General features: G+C 49.4%; 1 protein-coding gene across 2 annotated transcripts in view; it reads right to left on the bottom strand.

The window, feature by feature from the left end:
• Nucleotides 1-25,377, bottom strand: part of FCHSD2 (FCH and double SH3 domains 2) — a 137,829-nt gene that overhangs the window by 56,956 nt on the left and 55,496 nt on the right. Inside the window, exons 9-13 of one of the 2 annotated variants that reach the window (XM_085536669.1) lie at nt 19,897-20,019; nt 17,611-17,706; nt 16,356-16,427; nt 12,625-12,741; nt 11,552-11,656 (exon numbers count right to left, since the gene is read on the bottom strand). In XM_085536669.1, the coding sequence (XP_085392795.1) occupies nt 11,552-11,656; nt 12,625-12,741; nt 16,356-16,427; nt 17,611-17,706; nt 19,897-20,019 (513 nt within the window). The remainder of the gene's footprint in view (nt 1-11,551; nt 11,657-12,624; nt 12,742-16,355; nt 16,428-17,610; nt 17,707-19,896; nt 20,020-25,377) is intronic. The other variant, XM_085536670.1, reaches the window with a different exon arrangement.

Below are 25,377 nucleotides of genomic sequence, written 5' to 3'. Positions count from 1 at the left end.
CAGATGGGAATCAGCAACAAGATGGAACCAGAGCAGGACACACTCTCCTCCTCTGTTCTGCATCTGGTCTCCTTGCCACAAAATACAGATAAGTCAGCCTCATACAGTGCCCTTCTGAGGGACACTGACAGCTCCCCATGGTCCCCCAGCCTTCACACCAACATTTGATACCCCGTAGGTGAGCCCTGGACCTACTGCAGGTGCTGCCACCAGACCTGCTGGTTGCAGTGGCCCTTTTACACTCATGGCAATGGAGATGGCTGGCAGACCAGCAACCTGGTGAGCAGAGCTGTGCACGGTAAGTAGCACAGCAAAGCAGGGCAGGAGGCTGCTCCTTCCTTCCTTCCCCTCTGCTTTGCAGATGGACAGCACAACACAAAGGGCACCAGATGACCAACAGTGCTGGAGCTCAGCCCTAAAAACTGGCGTCCTACAAAAAAAGATAAGTCAGCCCCAAACTGCAGCATGTCGGGCTCCTACAGGACCATGGAAGCTCCCCAAGATCCCCCTGTTCTTACCCCAAACCTTTAACTCTGCTTTGCTGAGTCCTGACCCCACTGCAGGTTCTACCACCACTCCACGTGATTGCAGTGGCCGTGTCAATGTTGCTGCTGACACAGTGAGCCCCAAATGGCCAAGGAAACCAATTTCAGACCAACAACCCGGTGAGCAGGGCTGTGCAGGGGTAAGTAGCACAGCAAAGCAGGGCAGGAGGCTGCTCCTTTCCTCCTTCCCTTCTGCCTTGCAGATGGGAATCAGCACCAAGATGGAACCAGAGCAGGACACACTCTCCTCCTCTGCTCTGCATCTGGTCTGCACGCCACAAAAAACAGATAAGTCATCTTCAAACAGTGCCCTTTTGAGGGACACTTGCAGCTCTCCAGGGTCCCCCAGCCCTCACACCAACATTTGATACCCCAATGCTGAGCCCTGGCCCACTGCAGGTGCTGCCAACAGACCTGCTGATTGCAGTGGCCCTTTCCACTCATGGCAATGGAGATGGCTGGCAAACCAGTAACATGGTGAGCAGGGCTGTGCAGGGGTAAGTAGCACAGCAAAGCAGGGCAGGAGGCTGCTCCTTTCTTCCATCCCTTCTGCCTTGTAGATGGGAATCAGCACCAAGATGGAACCAGAGGAGACGCACCTGCCCTCAGCTCTCCATCTGGGCTCCACACCATACAAAACAGATAAGTCAGCCTCAAACAGTGCCTTTTTGAGGCACACTGGAAGCTCTCCAGGGTCCCCCAGCTCTCACACCAACATTTCATACCCTTTTGCTGAGTCCTGGACCCACTGCAGGTGCTGGCACCAGACCTGCTGGTTGCAGTGGCCCTTTCCACTCATGGCAATGGAGATGGCTGGCAGACCAGCAACCTGGTGAGCAGGGCTGTGCAGGGGTAAGTAGCACAGCAAAGCAGGGCAGGAGGCTGCTCCTATTTTCTTTCCTTCCCCTCTGCCTTGCAGATGGACAGCACAACACAAAGGGCACCAGATGACCAACAGTGCTGGAGCTCAGCCCTAAAAACTTGTGTCCTACACAAAAGATGTCAGCCCCAAACTGCAGCCTGTTGGGCTCATACAGGAACATGGAAGCTCCCCAAGATCCCCTTGTTCTTACCCCAAACCCTTAACTCTGCTTTGCTGAGTCCTGACCCCACTGCAGGTTCTACCACCACACCAACTGATTGCAGTGGCCGTGTCAATGTGTGCTGCTGACACAGTGAGCCCCAAATGGCCAAGGAAACCAATTTCAGAGCAGCAACCTGGTGAGCAGGGCTGTGCAGGGGTAAGTAGCACAGCAAAGCAGGGCAGGAGGCTGCTCCTTTCTTCATTCCCCTCTGCCTTGCAGATGGGAATCAGCACCAAGATGGAACCAGAGCAGGACACACGCTCGTCCTCAGCTCTCCATCTGGTCTCCATGCCAAAAAATACAGATAAGTCAGCCTCAAACAGTGCCCTTTTGAGGGACACTCACAGCTCTCCAGGGTCTCCCTGCCCTCACACCAACATTTGATACCCTGTTGCTGAGCCATGGCCCCACTGCAGGTGCTGCTACCAGACCTGCTGGTTGCAGTGGCCCTTTCATCTCATGGCAATGGAGATGGTTGGCAGATCAGCAACCTGGTGAGCAGGGCTGTGCAGGGGTAAGTAGCACAGCAAAGCAGGGCAGGAGGCTGCTCCTTTCTTCCATCCCTTCTGCCTTGCAGATGGGAATCAGAACCAAGTTGGAGCAGAGGAGGAGATGCACCTGCCCTCAGCTCTCCATCTGGTCTGCATGCCACAAAACACAGATAAGTCAGCCTCAAATGGTGCCCGTTAAAGGGACACTGGCAGTTCCCAAGATCCCCCTGCCCTTGCCCCAGCATTCCATACTGCTTTGCTGAGCCCTGGACACACTGCAGGTGCTGCCACCACTCCACCTGATTAGAGCAGCCCATTCTACACAGGCTTGGGGACACAGGCAGCCCCACACAGCCCTGGGAATGGCTGATAGACCAGCAACCTGGTGAGCAGGGCTGTGCAGGGTTAAGTAGCACAGCAAAGCAGGGCAGGAGGCTGCTCCTTTCTTCCTTCCCTTCTGCCTTGCAGATGGGAACCAGCACCAAGATGGAACCAGAGCAGGACACACGCTCGTCCTCAGCTCTGCATCTGGTCTCCATGCCACAAAATACAGATAAGTCAGTCTCAAACAGTGCCCTTTCGAAGGACACTGGCAGCTCCCCAAGGTCCCCCTACCTTCATACCGACATTTGGTGCTGCTTTGCTGAGCCCTGGCCCCACTCCAGGTGCTGGCACCAGACCTGCTGGTTGCAGTGGCCCTTTCCACTCACGGCAATGGAGATGGCTGGCAGATCAGCAACCTGGTGAGCAGGGCTGTGCAGGGGTAAGTAGCACAGCAAAGCAGGGCAGGAGGCTGCTCCTTTCTTCTTTCCCTCCTGTCTTGCAGATGGGATCATCAGCACCAAGATGGAACCAGAGCAGGACACACGCTCATCCTCAGCTCTCCATCTGGTCTCCATTCCACACAGCACAGATAAGTCAGCCTCATACAGTGCCCTTCTGAGGGACACTGGCAGTTCCCCAGGGTCCCCCAGCCCTCACACCAACATTTGAGACCCCGTTGCTGAGCCCTGGACCCACTGCAGGTGTTGCCACCAGACCTGCTGGTTGCAGTGGCCCTTTCCACTCATGGCAATGGAGATGGCTGATAGACCAGCAACCTGGTGAGCAGGGCTGTGCAGGGGTAAGTAGCACAGCAAAGCAGGGCAGGAGGCTGCTCCTTTCTTCCTTCCCCTCTACATTGTAGATGGGAATCACCACCAAGATGGAACCAGAGGAGGAGATGCACCTGCCCTCAGCTCTCCATCTGGTCTGCACGCCACAAAATACAGATAAGTCAGCCTCAAACAGTTCCCTTTAGAGGGACACTCGCAGCTCCCCAGAGATCCCTTGCCCTCACACCAACATTTCATACCACTTTGCTGAGCCCTGGCCCTATTGCAGGAGCTGCCACCACAACACCTGATTTCAGCGGCCCGTCCTACACAGGCTTGGGGACACAGGCAGACCCACACAGCCCTGGGAATGGCTGTTAGACCAGCAACATGGTGAGCAGGGCTGTGCAGGGGTAAGTAGCACAGCAAAGCAGGGCAGGAGGCTGCTCCTTTCTTCCTTCCCTTCTGCCTTGCAGATGGGAATCAGCACCAAGATGGAACCAGAGCTGGATACATGCCTGCCCTCAGCTCTCCATCTGGTCTGCACGCACAAAAAACAGATAAGTCAGCCTCCAACAGTGCCCTTCTGAGGGACACTGACAGCTCCCCAGGGTCCCCCTGCCTTCATACCAACATTTGGTGCTGCTTTGCTGAGTCCTGGCCCCACTCCAGGTGCTGGTACCAGACCTGCTGATTGCAGTGGCCCTTTCCACTCATGGCCATGGACATGGCTGATAGACCAGCAACCTGGTGAACAGGGCTGTGCAGGGGTAAGTAGCACAGCAAAGCAGGGCAGGACGCTGCTCCTTTCTTCCTTCCCCTCTGCCTTGCAGATGGGAATCAGCACCAAGATGGAACCAGAGGAGATGCGCCTGCCCTCAGCTCTCCATCTGGTCTCCATGCCACACAGCACAGATAAGTCAGCCTCAAACAGTGCCTTCCTGGGGACACTGGCAGCTCCTCCCTGCCTTGCAGACGGGCATCTGGACTCAGACGGAACCTGAGCAGCACACGGACGGTCTGGAAGACAAAGGCAGCTCCGCGCTGCCCACCTTAGGATGGAGTCAGGGCCTTCAATCCTGCAACGTCTCCAGGAGCCACGTGGGCTGCGTCCAACAGAGGTCTGAAGATGAGGGCGGAACAAGAAGCTACAAGGGATGGCTGGGCCCGGTTCAGCCGGACTGGAGACACCACATCCAGCAGGGAAGGAAGAGCTGGAACCGAGCAACTGCGACTGGGCACGGAAGGTTGGGAGCCAGCCAGACCTTCAGCCTTCCTGCCTCCACCCCCAGATTGGCACCGAGAATGAAAGGCTGATGGAACCACCTTCCAATAAACCTTGTTGAAAATCAAACCAAAGAAAGAAACTAAAGCGAGCTCTGTTTTCACGTATGTTTCATAGTGCTTGGTATGGATCCAAGTTGAAAGCAAGTCATGGAGCGTAGCAGAAAAGTACATGGATGAGAAGTCCCTCTGCATCCGCAGATACAGTGTTTGCTCATGTCACAAGGAGTTGGCAGTATGAAAGCATTTCAGATTCCTGAGCTGGTGCTCACTGTGCTGAAAATAAATAGGAAAGCATTCTTAGATGGAACTGAGATCATCTAGAAGTGTCTCAAGGATTGCTTGTGAGATTCTCAGTCAGCGTGCATACATCTTTTCCTACCTGTCAGTTTCTGCCTGTGTTTCTCTATTTCTCTGTTCTGAGGAAGAATACTGTAATGGTGGAGATTTTAATAGCGTGGATAGGACTGGTTGACTAAGCAGGATCAGAAAGAAGAGATAGTGACTTTTGGCAGCAGGTTGACATAGCTCAGTACTCAATGGAAAAGCTTGGAAATAGATTATTCTTCCCACCAAAGTCCCTTCCAGACTTTAAGGAGACCATCTCATTATCATGTGCACATGGAGACCTCTAAGGAAACCAAAAGGGAAGACAACTTGCAATGGATAGCAGGACATGCATTTCTATGTGGTGTGACATTGAGCTGTGGAGTTCCCTACTGCAGGACATTAGCAAGCCAAAGGGCTTAACTACATTTAATGATTGTAAAGCCGTGTGCCTACCAAATCATGTCTACAGTCATCAGAATTAAAGATAATGTATCTGAAAGTACAACAAATTCTTCAGATCTGATATCAGTCTTGAAATCGAGAAAACTGAAGCAGACCCAAGGGCTCCTTGCATACAAGGGGAGGTTTCCTTATTGCCATCATCTCCTCTGTATATCATAGAACCGTGGGGTGACAGAGTGGTTTGGGTTGGGAGGGACCTTGCAACTCACCCAGTCCTAAGCCCTGATCCACCTTGCACAAAGGGCACAGCTCCAGCTTGCTCCATCTTCCCCTTTGGTTTTGGTGTGGGAATGGAGCCATAAAGCCACGGACCAGCACTGAAGACAGGGGATGCTTATAGAAAATCACCAAGGACTGACTGACCTCCGCCAACAGGAACTTGCAGAGTTGAAAATATGTTTAACCAAGCGAACGTTGACATTCCCCACAACACAAAGTGTCTCCAGGAAAGCAGCTGAGTTCCAAAAGCACTGGAATGCTGAAACCCAGCACTCACTGCAAGAGCTGGACGCTGCCCAATTGCACTGTTATTAAGCTTCACTGCAGGACAGATATTTTCCTATTTAATTGTGAGATTGTTATTTACTGTTGCTGTTTACCAATTACTATTTAATAGCTGAGGTCTGGAATTTCATTATGTTCATTTAGAACTGTCAGCCACCCACAAAGCTTACAAACAGGGTTTGGGTGGCTCCCACTTCTCTCTGCTCTCCTTCTACCCCAGCTGATGGCATGTTATAGGGAGATGAAAGGAACAAAAAGCTTCAAGAAATACCAATATTGTTATCTGTTTCTCACATACCTGTGCTTGCTCTACATGGAAGCAGAGCTTTGTTTATTTACTGTTCCAGTCTTAATTAAGAAAAGGTCTTTAAACTTACAGCTCGCACGAGATGAAGATAAACAACTGCCTTGGAACTCACGGCAACCAAACCCAGCAAGAATATATTCCACATTGCTCTTCTCTGCACCCAGAAATAAAAGGGGCCATAAGGAACCAAGCGTCCTTTACATCCCACACCTTGCAGCTCCTAGCCCCCTGAATTCACCCCAAACCACCCTAAGCCCATACTTCAGGAGGGACAGACTGGAAATGAACTAACAGCCGACCACTCTCCATCCCAACACTGAGCCTTCCTAAAGCACAAGGACGAGTGGGGAGTTTTGACATATTACAGCAGTTAATTTCTATGCTCGCTATCCTGCCTGGCTGCACACAGCTAAACCAAGAGAGGCTGCTGGGCTGAAACAAGCAGGAAATGAAACACGGGTCACACATCGTGGGAGAGGATGGCTGGGTTAATGAGGTGGGGTGAAGTTGGGCACAGAGGGAGCCCACCCAGCAGCCCCAGCCCATGCAGCAGGCTGGTTTCCTCCAAGCTCCAGCACATAAAAACGTGACTGATTACAAAGCTGGAAAAAGGAGGTGGTGGGGAAGGAGGGATGGAGAAGGAGGGGAGAGAGAGAGAGAAGTGTGTGGGATTTTGTTGGGGTCACAGACTCGTTCCCAGGTAGCTGGGTTGAATGGAAATCACCCAAATTCTATAAGTCATAGTGTGCATATAAACTGTGTGAACACAAACCTTTATCATGCTTCTCTGCATTTCTGCTATGACTGCCAGAGTATTTTTCTTAGTTAGAAGATACAGAGACTTCCCTTAAGCAGAGGAACAGAGGGAGCCTCCAATGCTCGAGTACACAGACCCAGGAAACAAGTGATGTGGATGTCCTCAGAGCCTGGATTGATCTACTGATCCTGGTTACCAGGCAGGTCAATCTGAGTTGGAGTCCTATGGCAGTTATTCCTCATCTTGGCCAACCTGGTCTCCTTCTAGGTGGATCATCCACCTGGTGGATGAGGCAAAGGCTGTTGATGTGGACTACCTTGACTTCAGCAAAGCCTTTGGCTCTGTCTCCCACAGTATTCTCAATACATTTGCAGGTGGGTGACACCAAGCTGGGGGAAGTGTGGATCTGTCTGGGGGCCCACAGAAGGACCTGGACAGGATGGAGAGCTGGGCTGAAGGCAATGGGATGAAGTTCAACAAGGCTCAGTGCTGGGTCCTGTGCTTTGGCCACAACAACCCCAGGCAGCACTACAGGCGTGGGGCGGAGTGGCTGAAGGCTGTGTAGAGGAAACAGACCTGGGGCATCCAGAAATCTTTACAATCATATTGTGCCATACATTTGCAAGGCCAGCATTCCCAACCCTGAGATGTTGGGAGCGGCCGTGGTTCAGATCCGCCCAGCTCAGCATCATGCAGTGCTCATCTCATGCCAGGAGAGCAATCTGCTTACCCAGCACAGCCTTCCCAAACATATGTTTCCCGGGCAGAGCCGGAGGTGGCAGCAAGTGACATTTCACAAATGGAGCTTTTTTTCCTGTTGGTCACCTTGCTCCCTTCCATCTTTACGGTGAAGCATATGGAATGAGAATTTCTCCCATTTCCTATGAGCAGAGAAAGGTCCAAGAGAGACGTAGGAGAAGGTGAAGCACACGATGAACAGATGAGATCCTCAGATAGAACAGGAGCACAGCCAGCAAAACCACTGTTATCAGAGCACGGGTATAAATATTCATCGCCAGCTACGAGGGGAGACGAGAGCAGCCCTCTGTCCACAATTAGAAACGAACCTAAGCTTCTGAACTAATCAAACGAAGTAAACAGCGCTGTAATGAGTCTTAATCAAATGTTATCTGCTACAAACACTCTCTTGAGGGTCGTAGATATCCTAATTACGAGACAAAATGCACCCCCGGATAATTAAGTGGAAATTGGATTAATTGCTGCGGAGGCCCCAGGACCTTCCTAAAGAGAAGACCTCAGCACAGATGGGATATCTCCCATCATCACTGACAACAAATATTTCAGCCCTAAGACCAACTCACACCAGGCAAGAAAAGTGATGGGGCCATCAGCGTGAGAGAGATCTGAGATGAACAGGATTGGGGTAACTTCACCTCAGGGCCTGGGATGCAGGCTGAAGAAACCATTATGGAAGCCAAAGGTCAGGTCAGTGGAGACAGTATGTATATGTATAGTATATTTAATACAGTTAAATCTCTGATGTCTCAAATAGTGGCAAATTGGGAAGAAAATGAGAGCTATCAAACTGCCTGAACCAACAGGCACAGCAAACAGAAGTCCAGGAGTTCAGTTCAGTTAACTTGGTTGATTGAGTGCAAAGAAGACACACAAGTAATTTATCTTCCTAAATCAGTGAGTCTTTAAGGTGCCCACCTGCTCTCCAGATGATGCTCAAACTGTTCCACATCCAGTGGAGATGCACAGCTCTGCTCTCAGTGCTTGTCTTTCTTGGAATCCACCCATATGAATCAGAAGTTAAAAGCTGTTTTGACAAGGATGGAGCTCCTCTGAATCTAAACTCCGTGCTACAGCAATAATTGCACCAAATTCTACCCTTCTGCCAAGGCCAGAGGTAGTATTGGATGTATTCACACATTTACTGTATAAGACGTGAGCAGAACAAAACAAACCAAAACCTTTTCACAATAAAGTATGTGCTACGGTTATCAGATACAGCCATTGAGTATCATAGAACCAAAGAATGGTTGGAGTTGGAAGGGACCTCTATAACCACGGGGTCCCACTGCCAGCAATGGACACCACAGCTCCACTGGGTGCTCACAGCCCCATCCCCTGACCTTGGGTGTCTCCAAGACATATCACCTATCATCTACCGTCTATCAATTGGATAAGAGCATGCAAGAAAAGTCATACTTTCCCCAAATTTTAATCAAGGAGAGTGTTCCATGAGAGATCACAAAGAAAAACACCTTCACATGGAGAGCAAGATCAAAAATAACCACTGAGCTGTGAATGTGCCAACCTCCGTCCTTATGTTGAAGCCAGACATTTTGAAGAAGGAAAAAGCCAATAGGAACCAGGTTTCTTCAAGATGTCTCCATTGGATGCACACAAGGAGGCTGTGGATGCTCCATCCCTGCAGGCTTTAAAGGCCAGGCTGGATGTGGCTCTGGGCAGCCTATTCCAGCCCTCAACACTCTCACAGTCAATAATTCAAGCGACTAAAAGACCCTAGTGACTGGGAAGGTGACATTTGAACTGCAACAGTGTCTGGCACCACAAAACCGAGGAACGATACCATTTTCCCTCTTAACTTTCTACCAAACACTTTGAAACATAACTCACAGAAGAACAATCACCATCTCTACCTCTTCCTAATGCTGCTTGGTGTTTACAGGGAGTGCATCTATCACTCTGCATTTGCTCTTGTTAGATGTGAGGACTGTGAGCTATTTTTTCCCTTCTTTGCTGCCTTAGTGACTCACCTTCCCGGCAGGGTGCTTCCTGCCCACTGTGCCTCCCAGCCGCGCTCTGTCCCTCCTTCCACTTTTGGATTAGACCACGGTTTCCTACTGAATGCTGCTGGCGTTACTGCTGATCTCACTCCTCATTTCTCTTATACAAACCTTCGGCTTCTTGGCACTTTCTGGCTATTCTCAGCTATACTGAGAAGGGTGCAGAGGAGGCCACAAAGATGCTCAGAGGGCTGCAGCACCTCCCATACAAAGACAGGCTGAGGGAGCTGGGCTTGTTCAGCATGGAGAAGAGAAGGCTGCGGGGTGACCTCATTGCAGCCTGCCAGGACCTGAAGGGAGCCTACAGACAGGAGGGGAGTCAACTCTGTGAAAGGGCAGATAACAGCAGGACAAGGGGAAATGGTTTGGAGTTGAAGGAGGGCAGATTGAGGTTGGATGTCAGGGGGAAGTTCTGTACTGTGAGAGTGGTGAGGTGCTGGAACAGCTGCCCAGAGAGGCTGTGGATGCCCCGTCCATCCCTGGAGGTGTTCAAGGCCAGCTTGGATGGGGCCCTGGGCAGCCTGGGCTGGTATCAATGTGGAGGTTGGTGGCCCTGCCTGTGGTGGGGGGTTGGAGCTTCATGATCCTTGAGGTCCCTTCCAACCCAAACCATTCTGTGATGCTGTGATATTCTGCGGCTGAGCTCAAGGGAATCTGCAAGTTCATCTCAAGCTCTCTCAGCTAAATCCTCTCTGAAAAGCAAACATTTGACAAGGCAGAAGGCAACTTCTGCAACTTCTTATCCCAATTCAGTTTCTGCTGCTGTTTTTATCTTTCATTCCCATGCTCTCTCTGTCCTCGTGCACTTAATCATTAACCACACACACACTGAATCACTCTGGAGCAAAGTCTGTTGGAAATGCATTACTCAGAATGAAGGACAACTGCATTTCAGAGCACTTTCTGCTCAGAGAACCGGGTTTGCTTTAGCAAAGAGGTGAACATTCAGCCTATCAGCAGGTGGAATATTTTCACTCTGCATTTTCAAACCTCTTGAGCTGGAAATCACAGTCCTAATTACACCAGGCGCTCTGATTATCTACGAGAAGCACTTAACTGAAATAACTGCGTTTGCTGTACAGTTTTAATTATGCAACGTGCTCAGCTGTAAAGGAATAGATCATTTCCTCTTGCTTGCAGTAGCTCCTGCGGCCATGCAGACGGTCAGCTTCAGCAGCCAAACTTAGGCTAACACACAGCCAAGAGCCTGACACAGCCCCCAAAAGGCCTCACAATGGGCTGCAGCCTTTCCATGAGTGCCTCAGAGTGGAGGTACAAGGAGATACAAAGAGCCCTTGAAGTACTTCCCCACTGACACTACAGATATGTATATCCAAAACCATAGGCTGCCCAAGGAGGCTGTGGATGCCCCATCCCTGCAGGCATTCAAGGCCAGGCTGGATGTGGCTCTGGGCAGCCTGGGCTGCTGGTTGGTGACCCTGCACACAGCAGGGGGTTGAAGTTGGATGAGCACTGTGGGCCTTTGCAACCCAGGCCGTTCTATGGGATAGTTTTGTGCTCTCACAGAAGTCACACTGGCACATGGTAACTCCTAGAAGCACAAAAGCATGAGTATGGAGAGATGGTCATGATTTTCTGCTGAGAGTCCCTTCAAAAAGAAGGTAAATTGAGGCGGCTTTTGGTCTACTTAAGACACAGCCCCCAAACAGAGACTTCTGCACAGCAGCAGGAATCACAGCATGCCCCATCGCTTTCCATCTTTTCAACGTGATTCTTTTTACCTCCCATCTTTCAGGAAGTTCATTCGGTGATTTGAGAGCTAAGAAATCACAGAAAACCAACCTCTTCAAAACCCCCATGTTGGATGCTCACATTTCCACACCTGGAATTAAACAGGAGTAGCACAAACCATTCCATGGTAAGCAACGGAGGTGCCCAGTGATTGTTGTCTTACCTCAGCCTTGCGAATGCTCTCTCTGGCTTCATCTATTTTCTGCTCCAGTTCCACTCGGGTTTGTTCAGACATCACAGGCCCGTGGCATTCCAGCTCTTCAAGTGTCTGCCAGAAATACACCAAAAGGGGGGGAAATGTTATGTTAGATACACAGCCATTCACTGCAGAGGTTGGCCAATGGGCAGCAGTCCATCGCAGGCAACGCAATGATGAGCAAGACACAACACCACTGAAAGGCAAAGCATTTCAAATGGAAGTTTACTTAAGGAGAACACTTCAGCACCTTAAAGAAAGGAAGATACTGTACTATGAACCCACTCATCCGCCTGCTGGTATTTGCGTATCTAAGACAGACACGTTGGTCCTTGCTTATGTCAGGTTTAAAAGAGCAGCTGAAATGGGAAGTGAAAAGTCACCAGCACCGTGACAGCCCTGAGGCAGCGGGAGCCAAAGAAGGTTTGCTGTGTTTGCAGGAGCTGTGTGTGTGCAGGAGAATCACTGAATGCAGGTTGGAGCTTCCTGCCTTTATGGACACAGACATAGACTGCACTGGTCCAAAGGCTGGATGTGGCTCTGGGCAGCCTGGGCTGCTGGTTGGTGACCCTGCACATAGCAGAGGGTTGGAGCTGGATGAGCACTGTGGGCCTTTGCAACCCAGGCCATTCCATCCTTCTATGATTCCCAGACAGGAGCATGAGAGCCATAGACATTTCAGAAACATTCTGACCCACAAAAGGCTGCACTTCTCCAAACTTTATTCTCACTTCCAGGCAGTCCCAGCTGCATCCCACAACTGCCTTGGCTCCACACAAGGCAGATGAAATGCATCCCTCGGTTATTTGAAGCAAAAGAGAAGCTGTAACTTCAGATTTATACGGGAGTAACAAAACACACTGACAAGCCATAAAAGCTGAGCAGCTGTAAAGCTGGTAGTACCGAGACAAGATAAGATGAAAAAGGCAGATTGCCTGGAGAGACATCCCATACAAATAACTCCTTGGTGCTGGCAGCAGCTCTTCTTTCATACAGCAGGGAGCTGCAAGGAGTGAAATCTGCAGTGTTACCCAACGTACCCGCTGGCTGTGGATGATGTTTTTGTGCTCGCGGGCCACGCGGGTTGCCCATTTCCGAGCCTCCTTGTTGAGGCTGTGCTCTTCAGTAGTTCCAGTTTCCGATTCCAGTTGTCGACTCTGGAATAGAAGACAAACAGAGGATGAGTCATGAGAAAGGCCTGGGGCTGCCTCTGCTTCTATGACACTATTTACTAAGGTGATAACTTCATCTTGCGTTATGAGGGCCCTATAAGATACAGCCCAGGATATTGGTTCATACAAAACCAACTCTCCTCCTTACAGACTTTGTCATGGCAGCACGTTGAGAAATCAACTGCAAAAGCAAAGCTCTAAAGAATTCACACCTCACAGCCCTGGGAAAATCAGTCTCACTGTGACACTGAGCACCACAGTCCTACTGCAAAGATGGTTCTGAGGGATAAAAGTGAAATACTATTTTGGTAACACACCATTACTAAAGCGATGAAGAATGAGCCAGTCTGAGAAGCCAACTCATTTCTAGAGTAAATATGCACCACAGGAAGCAAAGACGAAAGGTTAAGTGGGATACAACCAGCCATTTAGGCTCAGTTTGCATCATCTGTCATCAAGTCATAATGCCACCAAGTACCCGAGAACAGCAAAGCCACTTTCACTGCCCAGACAACAAATGTCTGCAGAACAGCAACTTGAATCTTAAAGCACCATTTCTGGCAGTGTTTCATATGAAGTCTGCTCTCATTGCTGGTCAGTAGCCAAAGAAATGCATTTCTTCCTCTCAAGAATTGCCAGTGGAAGCAAGATGGTGCAGGTCTCTGTTCTCAACAGACTGAGCAGAACCCAGGTGGGAACCTGAATATGGACCTTCCAGCATCTGGTTACTGAAATCACACTTAATCTTACCATAGTTTCCATATATACTACAACTCTACGTGCATTTACACACACATCTCAGTCTTCAGACGCCCACCAGATTCAATTCTTCCATTTGAGTCAGTTTCCTGATGTTCCTTCTGTATTTGGGGCTGTTCTGTACACACTTATTGTGCCTGGATTGCATGAGGATAACTGAGCAATGGTTCTTTTCCAAGCCAGTCTCACTTCCCATCAGTGAGATTCTTACACCATCCATCTCAACATGCATCGTGCTTTGAAGTGAGACAGGGGAGGTTTAGGTTGGATCTTAGGAGGAAGTTTTACACCCCGAGGGTGGTGACAACACTGGAACAGGTTGCCCAAGGAGGCTGTGGATGCCCCATCCCTGCAGGCATTCAAGGCCAGGCTGGATGTGGCTCTGGGCAGCCTGGGCTGCTGGTTGGTGACCCTGCACACAGCAGGGGGTTGGAGCTGGATGAGCACTGTGGGCCTTTGCAACCCAGGCCATTCTATCACTCTATGATTCTATGGAGCCTTAAAGCTCTGTGTTTTTCACACTGAAGACTAAAACAGTTCACTTCAATGAAGGCAAAAAGCAGCAAATGTTTGTTGCAAGCAAACCACGAACACGAAACACACCTGAAATCACAGCCCTTTCTTCTCCAAAGCTGACAATAAGGGGCCACCCCAGCCAGTGCCCATGTGCAGGCTCAGCCTTATGACCAACACTTGCAGGCAGGAGGAAGGGATACGCATGATGTTTTTCACACAGCTCAGAGCAGCTTTAAGAAAATCATGAGTCAGCTTTGGTGCCTGTTTTACTGTGTTACAGTGGAACTCAGCTCCTCTTGGTTTGCTGAGGAGCAGCGAGGAGCACTGTGAAGCCCTGTGTATGGAACAAGCTCTCAAGGTGTGTTTCCTCCTCTCTGATTCAGTATTAATGTGGGGGATCACAACTAAGCTACAAGTTACCATCACACAGACATCCCTTCTGCAAGGCACATCGCAGTGCAGCTGATGCCAGATGTGCAAGGAGAAGGTCAGTGCAAAGGTTACGGCTCTGCTTCCTCCCACCTCTGCTTTTGTTTCAGTTCAGCCTCGAACCCTAAAGCTCTGGGTTCTGTTCCATGTCAGAGATTACAGCTGTTGATAGTGCTGGGCATTTCTCCACCAAGCACATCTGTTGTAGAGTGAGGATGAACACCCCCCGATCCTATTTTCAGTCTAACTGAAGTTTTTTGAGTCTTTTCATTGAAATTAAGTTTGCATTTAGAGCGTGTTCTATTGCTACGATGTATTTCCACACTCCTTCCAGCAACCACAGCAGCTGCATTCACATCTAACATCACCTCATCGCCTGGCTTTGCTCCTATAGGAAAGCACAGAGCACTTCCAATGCAGAGAAGGTGGTGCATTGTTTGGACCTCTCCATATGGGTTTATACACACGAGGGTAGTCATTACCATTATTATTATTATTATTATTAGCCAACAGCTTGTATTTCAGAAGCTCTAAAACACATCTCCCAAACATCAAATATTTATATCGAATTATAGAAAATAAAAAGGTATTTATAAAAGGCAGCTGCTTTAAAATATTTAAATGCATTCATTATTAAGCAAGCCTTAAATAAGTCTTAAAATATTTAAACGCGCTTTATATGAAAAGTGGAAGGTGTAAATACAGAGAAGAAACAAATGGGCCTCAGCTCTACAATTGTCATTTCTCCATTCCAATAACACTTAAACGTCCCAAGTGTTGATGCCAGTCACAGTGTGTCTTGTATTTAGCCTGAATCTGTGTGCTCTTGGACTGGGCAGGCATTAATCATTTGAGTGGATCTACAGATCACCCTCCATAGAGTGTTAGTGCTCAGTATGAGAACCATCATGCACATCCCACAGGAACACAACACCAAAACCTCTGCAGACCACGGATAAAGAGAGGATGTGGCAAAAGAATGCTTGGGAACCGCTCTGCTGTTACTCCATCATTCAGAGGACTGACTGCAAATTCAGAAGCCGAATTCTGAGCTCAATCCCTCACTCACTAACAGCTACTACATGAGAACTGGTTGAAATGTAGCTTGCCATCTTTCAGGCAGGATCCCATTAGTTGAGCTTAATTATTTGGGTCATAATGGAGTTTGTAGGATTAATATTTGTCTTTTTTTTGGGGGGGGGGATGAAAACTGGTTACAGTGTGAGCAGCCAGATGGTCAGAAACTGCAGCACCAGGAAGAGATGCAGCAACGTGACAACCCAATTGGGTTTGCTGAGCCAGCAGGAGCTGCACCCAAACAGCAGAGGCAGCTGCAGACTGAGAATCCCCTTCAGTGCCTCTGCAGGGCTGCTGGTTAAGCAGTGCTGTGTGTATGATGTGAGGCCATGCAAGAGCTCACCAGAGAACCAGCAGATTTTCTGTGCTGAAGACTTGAACGTGAGTGAATTTTTGCTCTCTTTTACATGGGGATCGCTCTCTGGAAAAGAACATGCAGTAGTGATGGGCTGCATTGCCTCAGATTGCACTGACAGCCTGCAGTCGTGCTGCAAGCTTCCCTGCTCACACAGACATGTAACCAGTCTCACACACCACCATCCCGAGCTGTGAGACTGTAACTCGTGGCCCCAAAGGATTGAGATGCCAATTACTGACGCTGTGCAAGTGGAGAAGAGAAGCGTGAAGCTCAACTCCACAACCAGCACCATTCTTTTACTCTACCTTCAGTCTCACTGTGGGAAGAGCCTGTTTCTTTAACAGATGTGTGATGCATTCTGTTGCCACCTCTACATGGCTGTGAATTCAGCATCCCCACGGCACATGCAGGGCAGGAGCGACACAGACACCGAGGGCAGATGACAAACGCTACCATATACCTCTGCTATAGTCATTCGCATGGCACTGACAGGTGAGGGCTCGATGTCCACCAGCTGAACCGTGTTAAAACTCTGGAGGCAGAGATTGCACAGGGATGGAAACACAGCAGCAAAGGTTAGAGAGGCACAGCAATGGTTAGGGAGGTTCTGCAAACAACCTGACGTGGTGTGCAACCCTCTAAAATGGAGCTGGGAGAGCAATCAGAACAACTTGAGAAACAGAAAGATAAGGGAAGCAGTGTTACAGGTGTTAGTAGTTTCGGATTAATAATATTGTACACATCCATCTTCCATCTGACGACTCAAACTGGAGGTGAAGATGTTTTCATCCAAGCCAGTTTAGTAAAGGATTTAAGACATAAAAAGCTGCATAAGGCTCATTTTCTTTGGGCCAGATTTACTTTCCGTTGCTATTTCTTATGAAAACATTCATGGTGTGGGTGGTATATCAACACGTCGCTATTTTTAAAGCGTTGATAGGAAATGTATTTACCTACTCTTAATTTTAACACCATTAATGATTGCTTTGCAAACAACACATGGCCCAGCACGGTATTTTCCAAGGATTTTCGGAAGGCAATGTTTTAATGGCACTCTAAAATCAAGGATTTCCTATATGTGGACTTCCAATGTATGAAGGGAACATATAAACAGGAGGGGAACAGCTGTGTACGAGGGTGGGCAGACAAGGGGGAATGGTTTTAAAGTGAGACAGGGGAGGTTTAGGTTGGATCTTAGGAGGAAGTTTTTCACCCAGAGGGTGGTGACGCACTGGAACAGGTTGCCCAAGGAGGCTGTGGATGCCCCATCCCTGCAGGCATTCAAGGCCAGGCTGGATGTGGCTCTGGGCAGCCTGGGCTGCTGGTTGGTGACCCTGCACACAGCAGGGGGTTGGAGCTGGGTGAAAACAACCCAGACCATGATGTGATTCTCTGATTTATATCTACAGATATTCCTGGAGTAATGAAGAAGAACTAGGGTGCTGTGTATTGAGGACCTCATGTGAGCTAGCAACAGTCAGTGAGGATTTGGGTGCAATTGATAAACAGAGGACTGCTGTCATCCTGCAGGAAGCTTGCTAAAAAGATCTGGCTTTCCTATGGCCAATGTGGAGCCTGTGTGGTGCTCTATTACCACCCACAAGCAAAGCTGCTGCAATTGGGCCACCTATGAGCATTGCTCTGTGCCCTGTCTGTGACATTCTGAAAGATAGAGCAAGGGCAAATAAAGCAAAGGAAATTCAGGGTGTCCTTACAGTGTCGCTGTCGCTCGGTTGGAACTGGAAGGGCTGTGGTTTGTGAAACACCGAGTTCTCCTGTAAGAACTGCTGTAGATTGTAATCTCGCACCACCTGGAACATAAGAAATGCCATTTAGGGAGGTTGCTTCCCAAACCAAAGCACACGCTGCAAACACTGATAGAGTAAAATGGCTCTTTGCAGCATAGACTATGTTTCATAGCAGAACCTTGAATGCAACCAAAGGAAATGCACAGGTTGGTTCTGAGCACAGAGCACAATGCAGCTCACAGCTGTTCAAAGCAGAATCAAAGGACGCCGGAGCCACCTTGAGCGGCAGCCTTTCAAATGGATTTCCTGTTATTCAGAAATCAACCCCATGTTCTACTGCAGCTTCTTCATGAAGTCAAAGCTGATGTTTTAAAGTAGACTTCTAGTCTAGACTTGAAGTCACTGGAACAGGTTGCCCAAGGAGGCCGTGGATGCCCCATCCCTGCAGGCATTCAAGGCCAGGCTGGATGTGGCTCTGGGCAGCCTGGGCTGCTGGTTGGAAATACAGGAAGTACGAGTCCGAAGTAGGGCTGTCAGCTGGAAAGGAATCATGGAATGAGAACTGTATTGAGTTGGAAGGGGCCTTTAGCACTCATCCAGCCCATCTCCCTTCAACAAACAGGGCCCTGCTTTTCTCTTAACGCAGCGTTAGGCAGTGTGGGGTTTCCTGGTGGCTGAAAAACTGACCATGAGCCAGCAGTGTGATCCTGCAGCTTGGAAAGCAAATGGGATCCTGGGCTCCATCAGCAGAGGGGTCGTCAGCAGGGACAGGGAGGGGATTGCTCCTCTCTGCTTTGCCCTTGGAGGCCCGATCTGCAGTGCTGCATCCAGGTCTGGGGCTCTTAATACAAGAAAGACATGGAGCTGTTGGAGAGGGTGCAGAGGAGGCCACAAAGATGCTCAGAGGGCTGCAGCACCTCCCATACAAAGAGAGGATGAGGGAGCTGGGCTTGTTCAGCATGGAGAAGAGAAGGCTGCGGGGTGACCTCATTGCAGCCTGCCAGGACCTGAAGGGAGCCTACAGACAGGAGGGGAGTCAACTCTGTGAAAGGGCAGATAACAGCAGGACAAGGGGAAATGGTTTGGAGTTGAAGGAGGGCAGATTGAGGTTGGATGTCAGGGGGAAGTTGTTTACAGAGAGTGGTGAGGTGCTGGAACAGCTGCCCAGAGAGGCTGTGGATGCCCCGTCCATCCCTGGAGGTGTTCAAGGCCAGCTTGGATGGGGCCCTGGGCAGCCTGGGCTGGTATCAATGTGGAGGTTGTTGGCCCTGCCTGTGGTGGGGGGCTTCATGATCCTTGAGGTCCTCTCACCATCTTTGTGTCCCTCCTCTTGACCCTCTCCAACATCTCCCTGTCTTAAGAGCAGTGTCTTAAAGATCCTATCCAACTCAAACAATTGCCATCCTGTGATGTGAGCTGACACGAGCGATGCACAGCAAAATGACTGGAAGGCCTTTACCAACAGAAGATAAAACAGTGTTTCTCTTTCACTTCCCAACTATGATCCAAAGACAGCCTTGAGAGCAGCCTATTTTGACCCCCTCACTGTATAACCCACACGGTGCAAACCAGCACGCTCACTGCTGAACACAGAACGTGTTACAAGCGTTGTTCCAACACAAGGTGCTCTGTTTCTGCGCAGGTGGTTCACGGATCCATACAAAGGAATATTACGACCACAGCGAAGCAGCTCGTTTGTGTTCAGTGGCAATTAGTATTTATTTATTTATTTTAGCCCAGCACATGAATTATTGAAGTACCCAAATTATTCTGGAAGCGATCACGTATTTCTGATTCTGGCTGCTCGACAAAGCAAACAAACCACGACCGTGACAACATTCAGCTGCTCTCTCGTGTTTGCTTTTCTTAATTCAAAAGACAGAACGCTGCAATATTTTGTTTCTATGCTGACAATCAATTATTAAGCGATGAGCCAAGCAGTTGGGTACGGTTTGAATGTCATGGATGAGTAATGCTGCTTTACCCTACGCAGCTCAGGACCCTCAGTGGCAGTTTCTCTTGGTTGCTGCTCTCCAGAAACCCAGTGCTGTGTAAATGCATGAGAACACAGTCTGGGTGGCAATAGGAAAATGTCTCCCCAGGAAAAGTGTCTCGTTTCTTTAAACTTAATCCCACTCTGGTGCAAGCAAAAATAATAAGCCTTCAGTATTTGTCATTATTTTGGAAGCAGGTCTGGGAACCTATATATGCCCTAAGTATTCGGTTACAAAGAATCATTCAGCTCGAGCTTACCCTGCTGGAAGTCTCCAGTAAAAACTGGAAGGTGTTCTGTACGGCTTGGCACGTCTCGAGCTCAGTCCTGCTGAGTGCCATTAAATAATCCTTCAGGTGATCGTAGACGTTCCCATCCAGAGCCTGGAGGAAGAGGCAACGCGTTAAAGAAAAGCACAACGCAATTCAGAGCGTGATGTACAGAGTAATAACGCCATGGAATCATAGAATTACCCAGATTGGAAAAGACCTTGAAGATCATCAAGTCCAACCGCAGCCTAACCAGTAACTTAACTCTAAAAGCCCTACACTAAATCATATCCCTGAGCACCACATCCAAACAGCTCTTAAACACACCCAGGGATGGCAATTCAATCACCTCCTGGGGAGCCTATTCCAGTACCTAAATGGTACACATGGAATCACAAAGGTCAGAGATGACCTCCAAGATCCCCAGGCCCATCCCATCCCATCCCATCCCACCATGTACCAGCACAACTCACTGCTCCAGAACACCTGTGGGGGGGACCCCACCACTCTTGGACATCCTGTGCCTATTTATTAACAGTTTCACTTTCTAAATGCCCATCTGAATGCTTTCAAGACACAATCACCTTCCTGGAGCAGCCTCAGATGGTGACACACAGACATATTTCACTTTGACAGGGAGGACCAGCAGTGCTTATTTCCATTAGATGGCACCACAGAGCACCGCAACAGCCCCACGCTGGGTTACACCATCACCACCCAACTGTGTAAGGCAGCCACAGCTGAGAGCTCAGCTCAGGTTTGGGGAGATGCTGTGATGGGACACAAGTGATGGGATCCAAAGAGCCACGTGAAGCCACCAGCCCAGAGGTGCTCCAGGTGGCACTGCAGGATGCTCCTCACCCAGTGCTTGCTTATGGCACGCCATGGAATGCCAAATGCTGAGCAAAAATATGGTGTCAGATTCAAAACTCCCTGAGGACGACACTGGAGTTCAAATGGAGAAGCCCTGTTGTAATAAGAGCCCTAAAACCACAGTGCACAATCAAGGTTATGCGGAGGTCTAGTGCAAGCTGTGTGCTGAACAAACACCAGCTCTCAAGTAGCTGACGAGTCCATTTAATGTCACATATTAAAGGCAGGTTTCCTTGGGGTCTCTTCCAATACAAGCCATTCTATGATTCTATGTACCAGACCTGGAGGTTCGTGGTCCTGCCTGTGGGTCCTCCACTATGAGGACAGGCTGAGAGAGCCGGGGCTGTGCAGACTGGAGAAGAGAAGGCTCCAAGGAGATGTTATAGTGACCTACCAGGACCTGGAGGGGCTTATTATAAGGGTAGCTTGAGATGAGACAAGGGGAAAAGGTTTTAAACTGGGAGAGGGTTGATTTAGAGCAGAGATTGGGAAGAAATTCCTTCATTGTGAGGGTGGTGAGATGCTGGCACAAGTTGCCCTTTGAGGCTGTGGATGGCCCCTGCATTCAAAGCCAGGCTGGATGGGGCTGTGAGCAGCCTGGGCTATGGGAGGTGTCCCATAGGGCTTGGGACTGGGTGAGCTGCAAGGTCCCTCCCAACCCAAACCATTCTGCCATGGTTTATGGTCTATAATCCCATCCTGAGGTTTTTACCCTTGACACTCCATGTGCTTTTATAACGTTAAATCCTCACTGTAATTATCACAATTAACAGCAAAGTTAAGAAATCCCACTGCAAGTGCCTTTATCTTCGCATCAAACACACACTGCTCCAACAGCAGCCCCATAGTGCACTTCCAGAGGACACAAACAGTGCATTTATAAACTTCATTGCCCCAAATGCGACCTGCAGGTTTTTGGGATCGAGTAATTCCGTCCCTGAAGCTTTTCAGACCAAACACTGCATTGGAGCTTTATCTCTGCTAATAAATGGAAATAAACAGTTTCAGCTTGGCAATGTAGTTATAACCGATTGGTTTAAAAAGCAGAGAGGCTGTGGATGCCCCGTCCATCCCTGGAGGTGTTCAAGGCCAGCTTGGATGGGGCCCTGGGCAGCCTGGGCTGGTATCAATGTGGAGGTTGGTGGCCCTGCTTGTAGTGGGGGGTTGGAGCTTCATGATCCTTGAGGTCCCTTCCAACCCAACCCATTCTATGATTCTGTATGAAGGGGAGAGGAATCCCATCTCAATGTCTGCTTGTTCCCTGCAACTTCTCCCTGCAGCTCCTTTGGAACAACTTCACACTGTGGAAGAAAAGCCTGCTGAAGTATCACAGTGCACAGATCTGTCAGTGCAGCAGAAGTGCAGCACAGCCTCCCTCCTGCCATTAATTAACAGTGCTTTGGCTGTGATGAAATCCTTAAATAACAAATGAGAGCTGCCAGGACTGAAGTTATTACAGCTAGTGCCATACGAGGCATACCCTGACCTGCTGGCTGCTTTGGTGCAGCCCAGTGGTGCCAGCTGTATGGGCACAGTGCTGTCTCATGTACAGCTTCCATCCACTAGAACCCCAAGGACTCTCAGCAGGGCTGCACTCAATCCTTCCATCCCCCAGCTTGTATTGGTTGAATTAAGATTGAATAGATTGAATAGATAGATTGAATAATACTCAGTTCTTCCTGAATCTCAGCAGAATCCAATCACTTCACTGCATTCAAATTGGCCATGGTTGTAGGTCCATGAGGGGCTGTAGGGCCTTGAGGGCTGTAGAGCCATGAGGGGCTGTAGGACCATGAAGGGCTGTAGGGCCATGAGGGCTGTAGAGCCATGAGGGGCTGTAGGGCCATGAGGGCTGTAGAGCCATGAGGAGCTGTAGGACCATGAAGGGCTGTAGGGCCTTGAGGGCTGTAGAGCCATGAGGGGCTGTAGGGCCTTGAGGGCTGTAAGGCCATGAGATGCTGTAGGACCTTGAGGGGCTGTAGGGCCATGAGGGGCTGTAGGGCCACAAGAGGCTGTAGGGCCATGAGATGCTGTAGGGCTTTGAGGGCTGTATGGCCATGAGATGCTGTAGGGCCTTGAGGGCTGTAGGGCCTTGAGGGGCTGTAGGGCCATGAGATGCTGTAGGGCCTTGAGGGCTGTACAGCCATGAGGGGCTGTAGGGCCATAAGGGGCTGTAGGGCTACCATGAACCTCCCCTCTGCCCCCTGTGCTTGAGGCCAAACAGCCCAATGGACTCCAGCTGCTCCTCACCCACTTTGCCCTCCAGACCCTTCCCCATGTCTGCAGTTCTCCTCTGGATGCTCTGACAGCTCTGTATCCCTCTGGCTTTGGGGTTGCCATGTCCCTGGTACAATGATGCTGAAGGCAAAGCATTTCCTCGCACGGGTGGAGGGAAGAGGCCAAACTTGGGTCCAGACCTGCTCCTCCCTGCCTGCAGGCTGGGCATGGAAAGATAAGCAGAAGTTGTAGAGGAACCGACCAAAAATCATTGTGTCTGCGGACCAATACGTTTTGATGTTATCTGTCATCCCAATGGTATGGCATCACAGCAACAGGGCCCATTTCCCTGCTCAGCAATCAAAACAAAACCCCCAAATAATAAGGGAGATCTGTATCACCGGGCGCCTTCTTCCATCTATTTTAAGCAGCCAATTGAACAACTACAATTCAATTACGCCACCGCCCTATTCCCATTCCCATTGGAAGCCCCACTGTACAACCTGTAAACCATTCAGAACAAGGACTGGTTTTCTTCCTCTATATTCCTAAACACCACTTTAAACCTCTTCCCATTATACAGCAGAAGCTCAGTTGAAGCATCCTTTGGGTCTCGGAGAGGTGCATCCCCAGCATGGCAGCAGCTTCTTGGATGGCAGCAGCATGTACATGACACTGTGAGTAAAAGGGAGGGCAGGAAACCCCATTCCAAAGCCATTTTGCCTTATAAATACCGAGTGCCTTCCTGCTGGTGATTTCCTCCAGGCATCCCCTGCTCCTGGCACAGAAGAGCAGCTTGTTGCTGAGATCTGTTAGTTTTCTCATCCCTCCAGTCGCTGCAGCATCGCTCGCTTCTTCATCATCACGACATCCCAACATAAAAGTGAATCACGTCTGCGGGTGTTTGTCAACAGAACACAACTCTGGTACAGAAATTACCAACAAACCCGTGATCAAAGCAGCGTAAGTGTTTTGAGAAGCAATGCCTGCAGTAAGCACGGATCTGCTGACGTACCGCAGTCAGCTCCTTCCTGCTGAGCAGCAGAGCAGTCCCACGGCACCATGGCACTGTGATCTGAAGCCTGAACTCTGCTTCCATCCCTGGAGGTGTTCAAGGCCAGCTTGGATGGGGCCCTGGGCAGCCTGGGCTGGTATCAATGTGGAGGTTGGTGGCCCTGCCTGTGGTGGGGGGTTGGAGCTTCGTGATCCTTGAGGTCCCTTCCAACCCAAACCACTCTCAGATTCTTCAGTTCACAAATGCATACCATAAAGAACGCACTATAATCATCTGTACTTCTTTTTATCCACCTTTTGTTGGGACTCCAGCATATTTTCCAATCCTTACTCAATCGAATAGTCATCCATTACATTATATGAGATTAAATTAAACCATTATAGCCAAGATCTAATACAGAGCACTGAAGCGTTTCATCAAGAGCAGTGATTAATAGAAGCGTTTCTGCTGCTCATTAGATTAAATCAGAAAGCTGTTTTCCACAGCAGCTTCTCCAAAGATGATAACCACACATCGGGATGTTGTCAAGCCAACACATTTTCTTTCAATACCTTTGAATCACGTCAGTGTCGGGTTTTCTTTCAGGGCTTCCCTAACTGTGATTTATGGGACTCTTCAACTCATATGGGACTCATAACTCTGAGTTTGGGGACACTAAAAGCCTTGAGCTGACCTGTTCCCTATAGTTTAGGGACAGTTGTTGGGCACAAGGGTTGGGCTGATGATTGGTGACCCTGCACATAGCAGGGGGTTGGAGCTGGATGAGCACTGTGGGCCTTTGCAACCCAGGCCATTCTATGATAGTTCTATAATATGATCATGAGTACTCCTTTCTCTTTATTGTGTGACTCCTGTGCAGCCTCCTCTGCAGGAAATACCCCTCAGAAGCAGAACTCAAATCTCACTACACTGTTATCATCAGCATCATTCAAGAAAGTGTTTTATTATCCCATGAAAAATTATGATTGCTTTAACCTAATTGTGTGAGTTGCCATGGTTCATAATATATACATATAAGACATACATAAATCACCACCAGAAGTGCTGTATCAGGTTGACATAGCAAGGCTTTGCAATGATGGGGCTGCAGGGCGGCCCCAAGGGGAAGAACTCAGCATTGCCCCACGGCTCCAACTCACTGCTGGCAGAGCTGAGCCACGAGTGCTCCCAGCTTTAGCTCTCGTTGCTCTTATATGTGAGCAATAGGCAATAAATTACATTAATCTCCCTCTGCTGAGCCTGTTTTGCCCGTGGCAGTGACTGGTGAGCAATGTCCCTGCCTATATCCCAACCCCTGAGCACCAGGGTGAGAGCAGGGCAGGTGGTTTGCAGTCGGAAGCCTTCCCTGTGTATGTTTGCTCAGCTCC

The sequence above is a fragment of the Coturnix japonica genome, chromosome 1 (genome assembly GCF_054131305.1).
Source record: "Coturnix japonica strain WE chromosome 1, WE-NBRP24, whole genome shotgun sequence".
Lineage (NCBI taxonomy): Eukaryota > Metazoa > Chordata > Aves > Galliformes > Phasianidae > Coturnix > Coturnix japonica.
The sequence above is the reverse complement of the archived record's forward strand: the minus strand, read 5'-3'. Positions and strand labels throughout refer to the sequence as shown.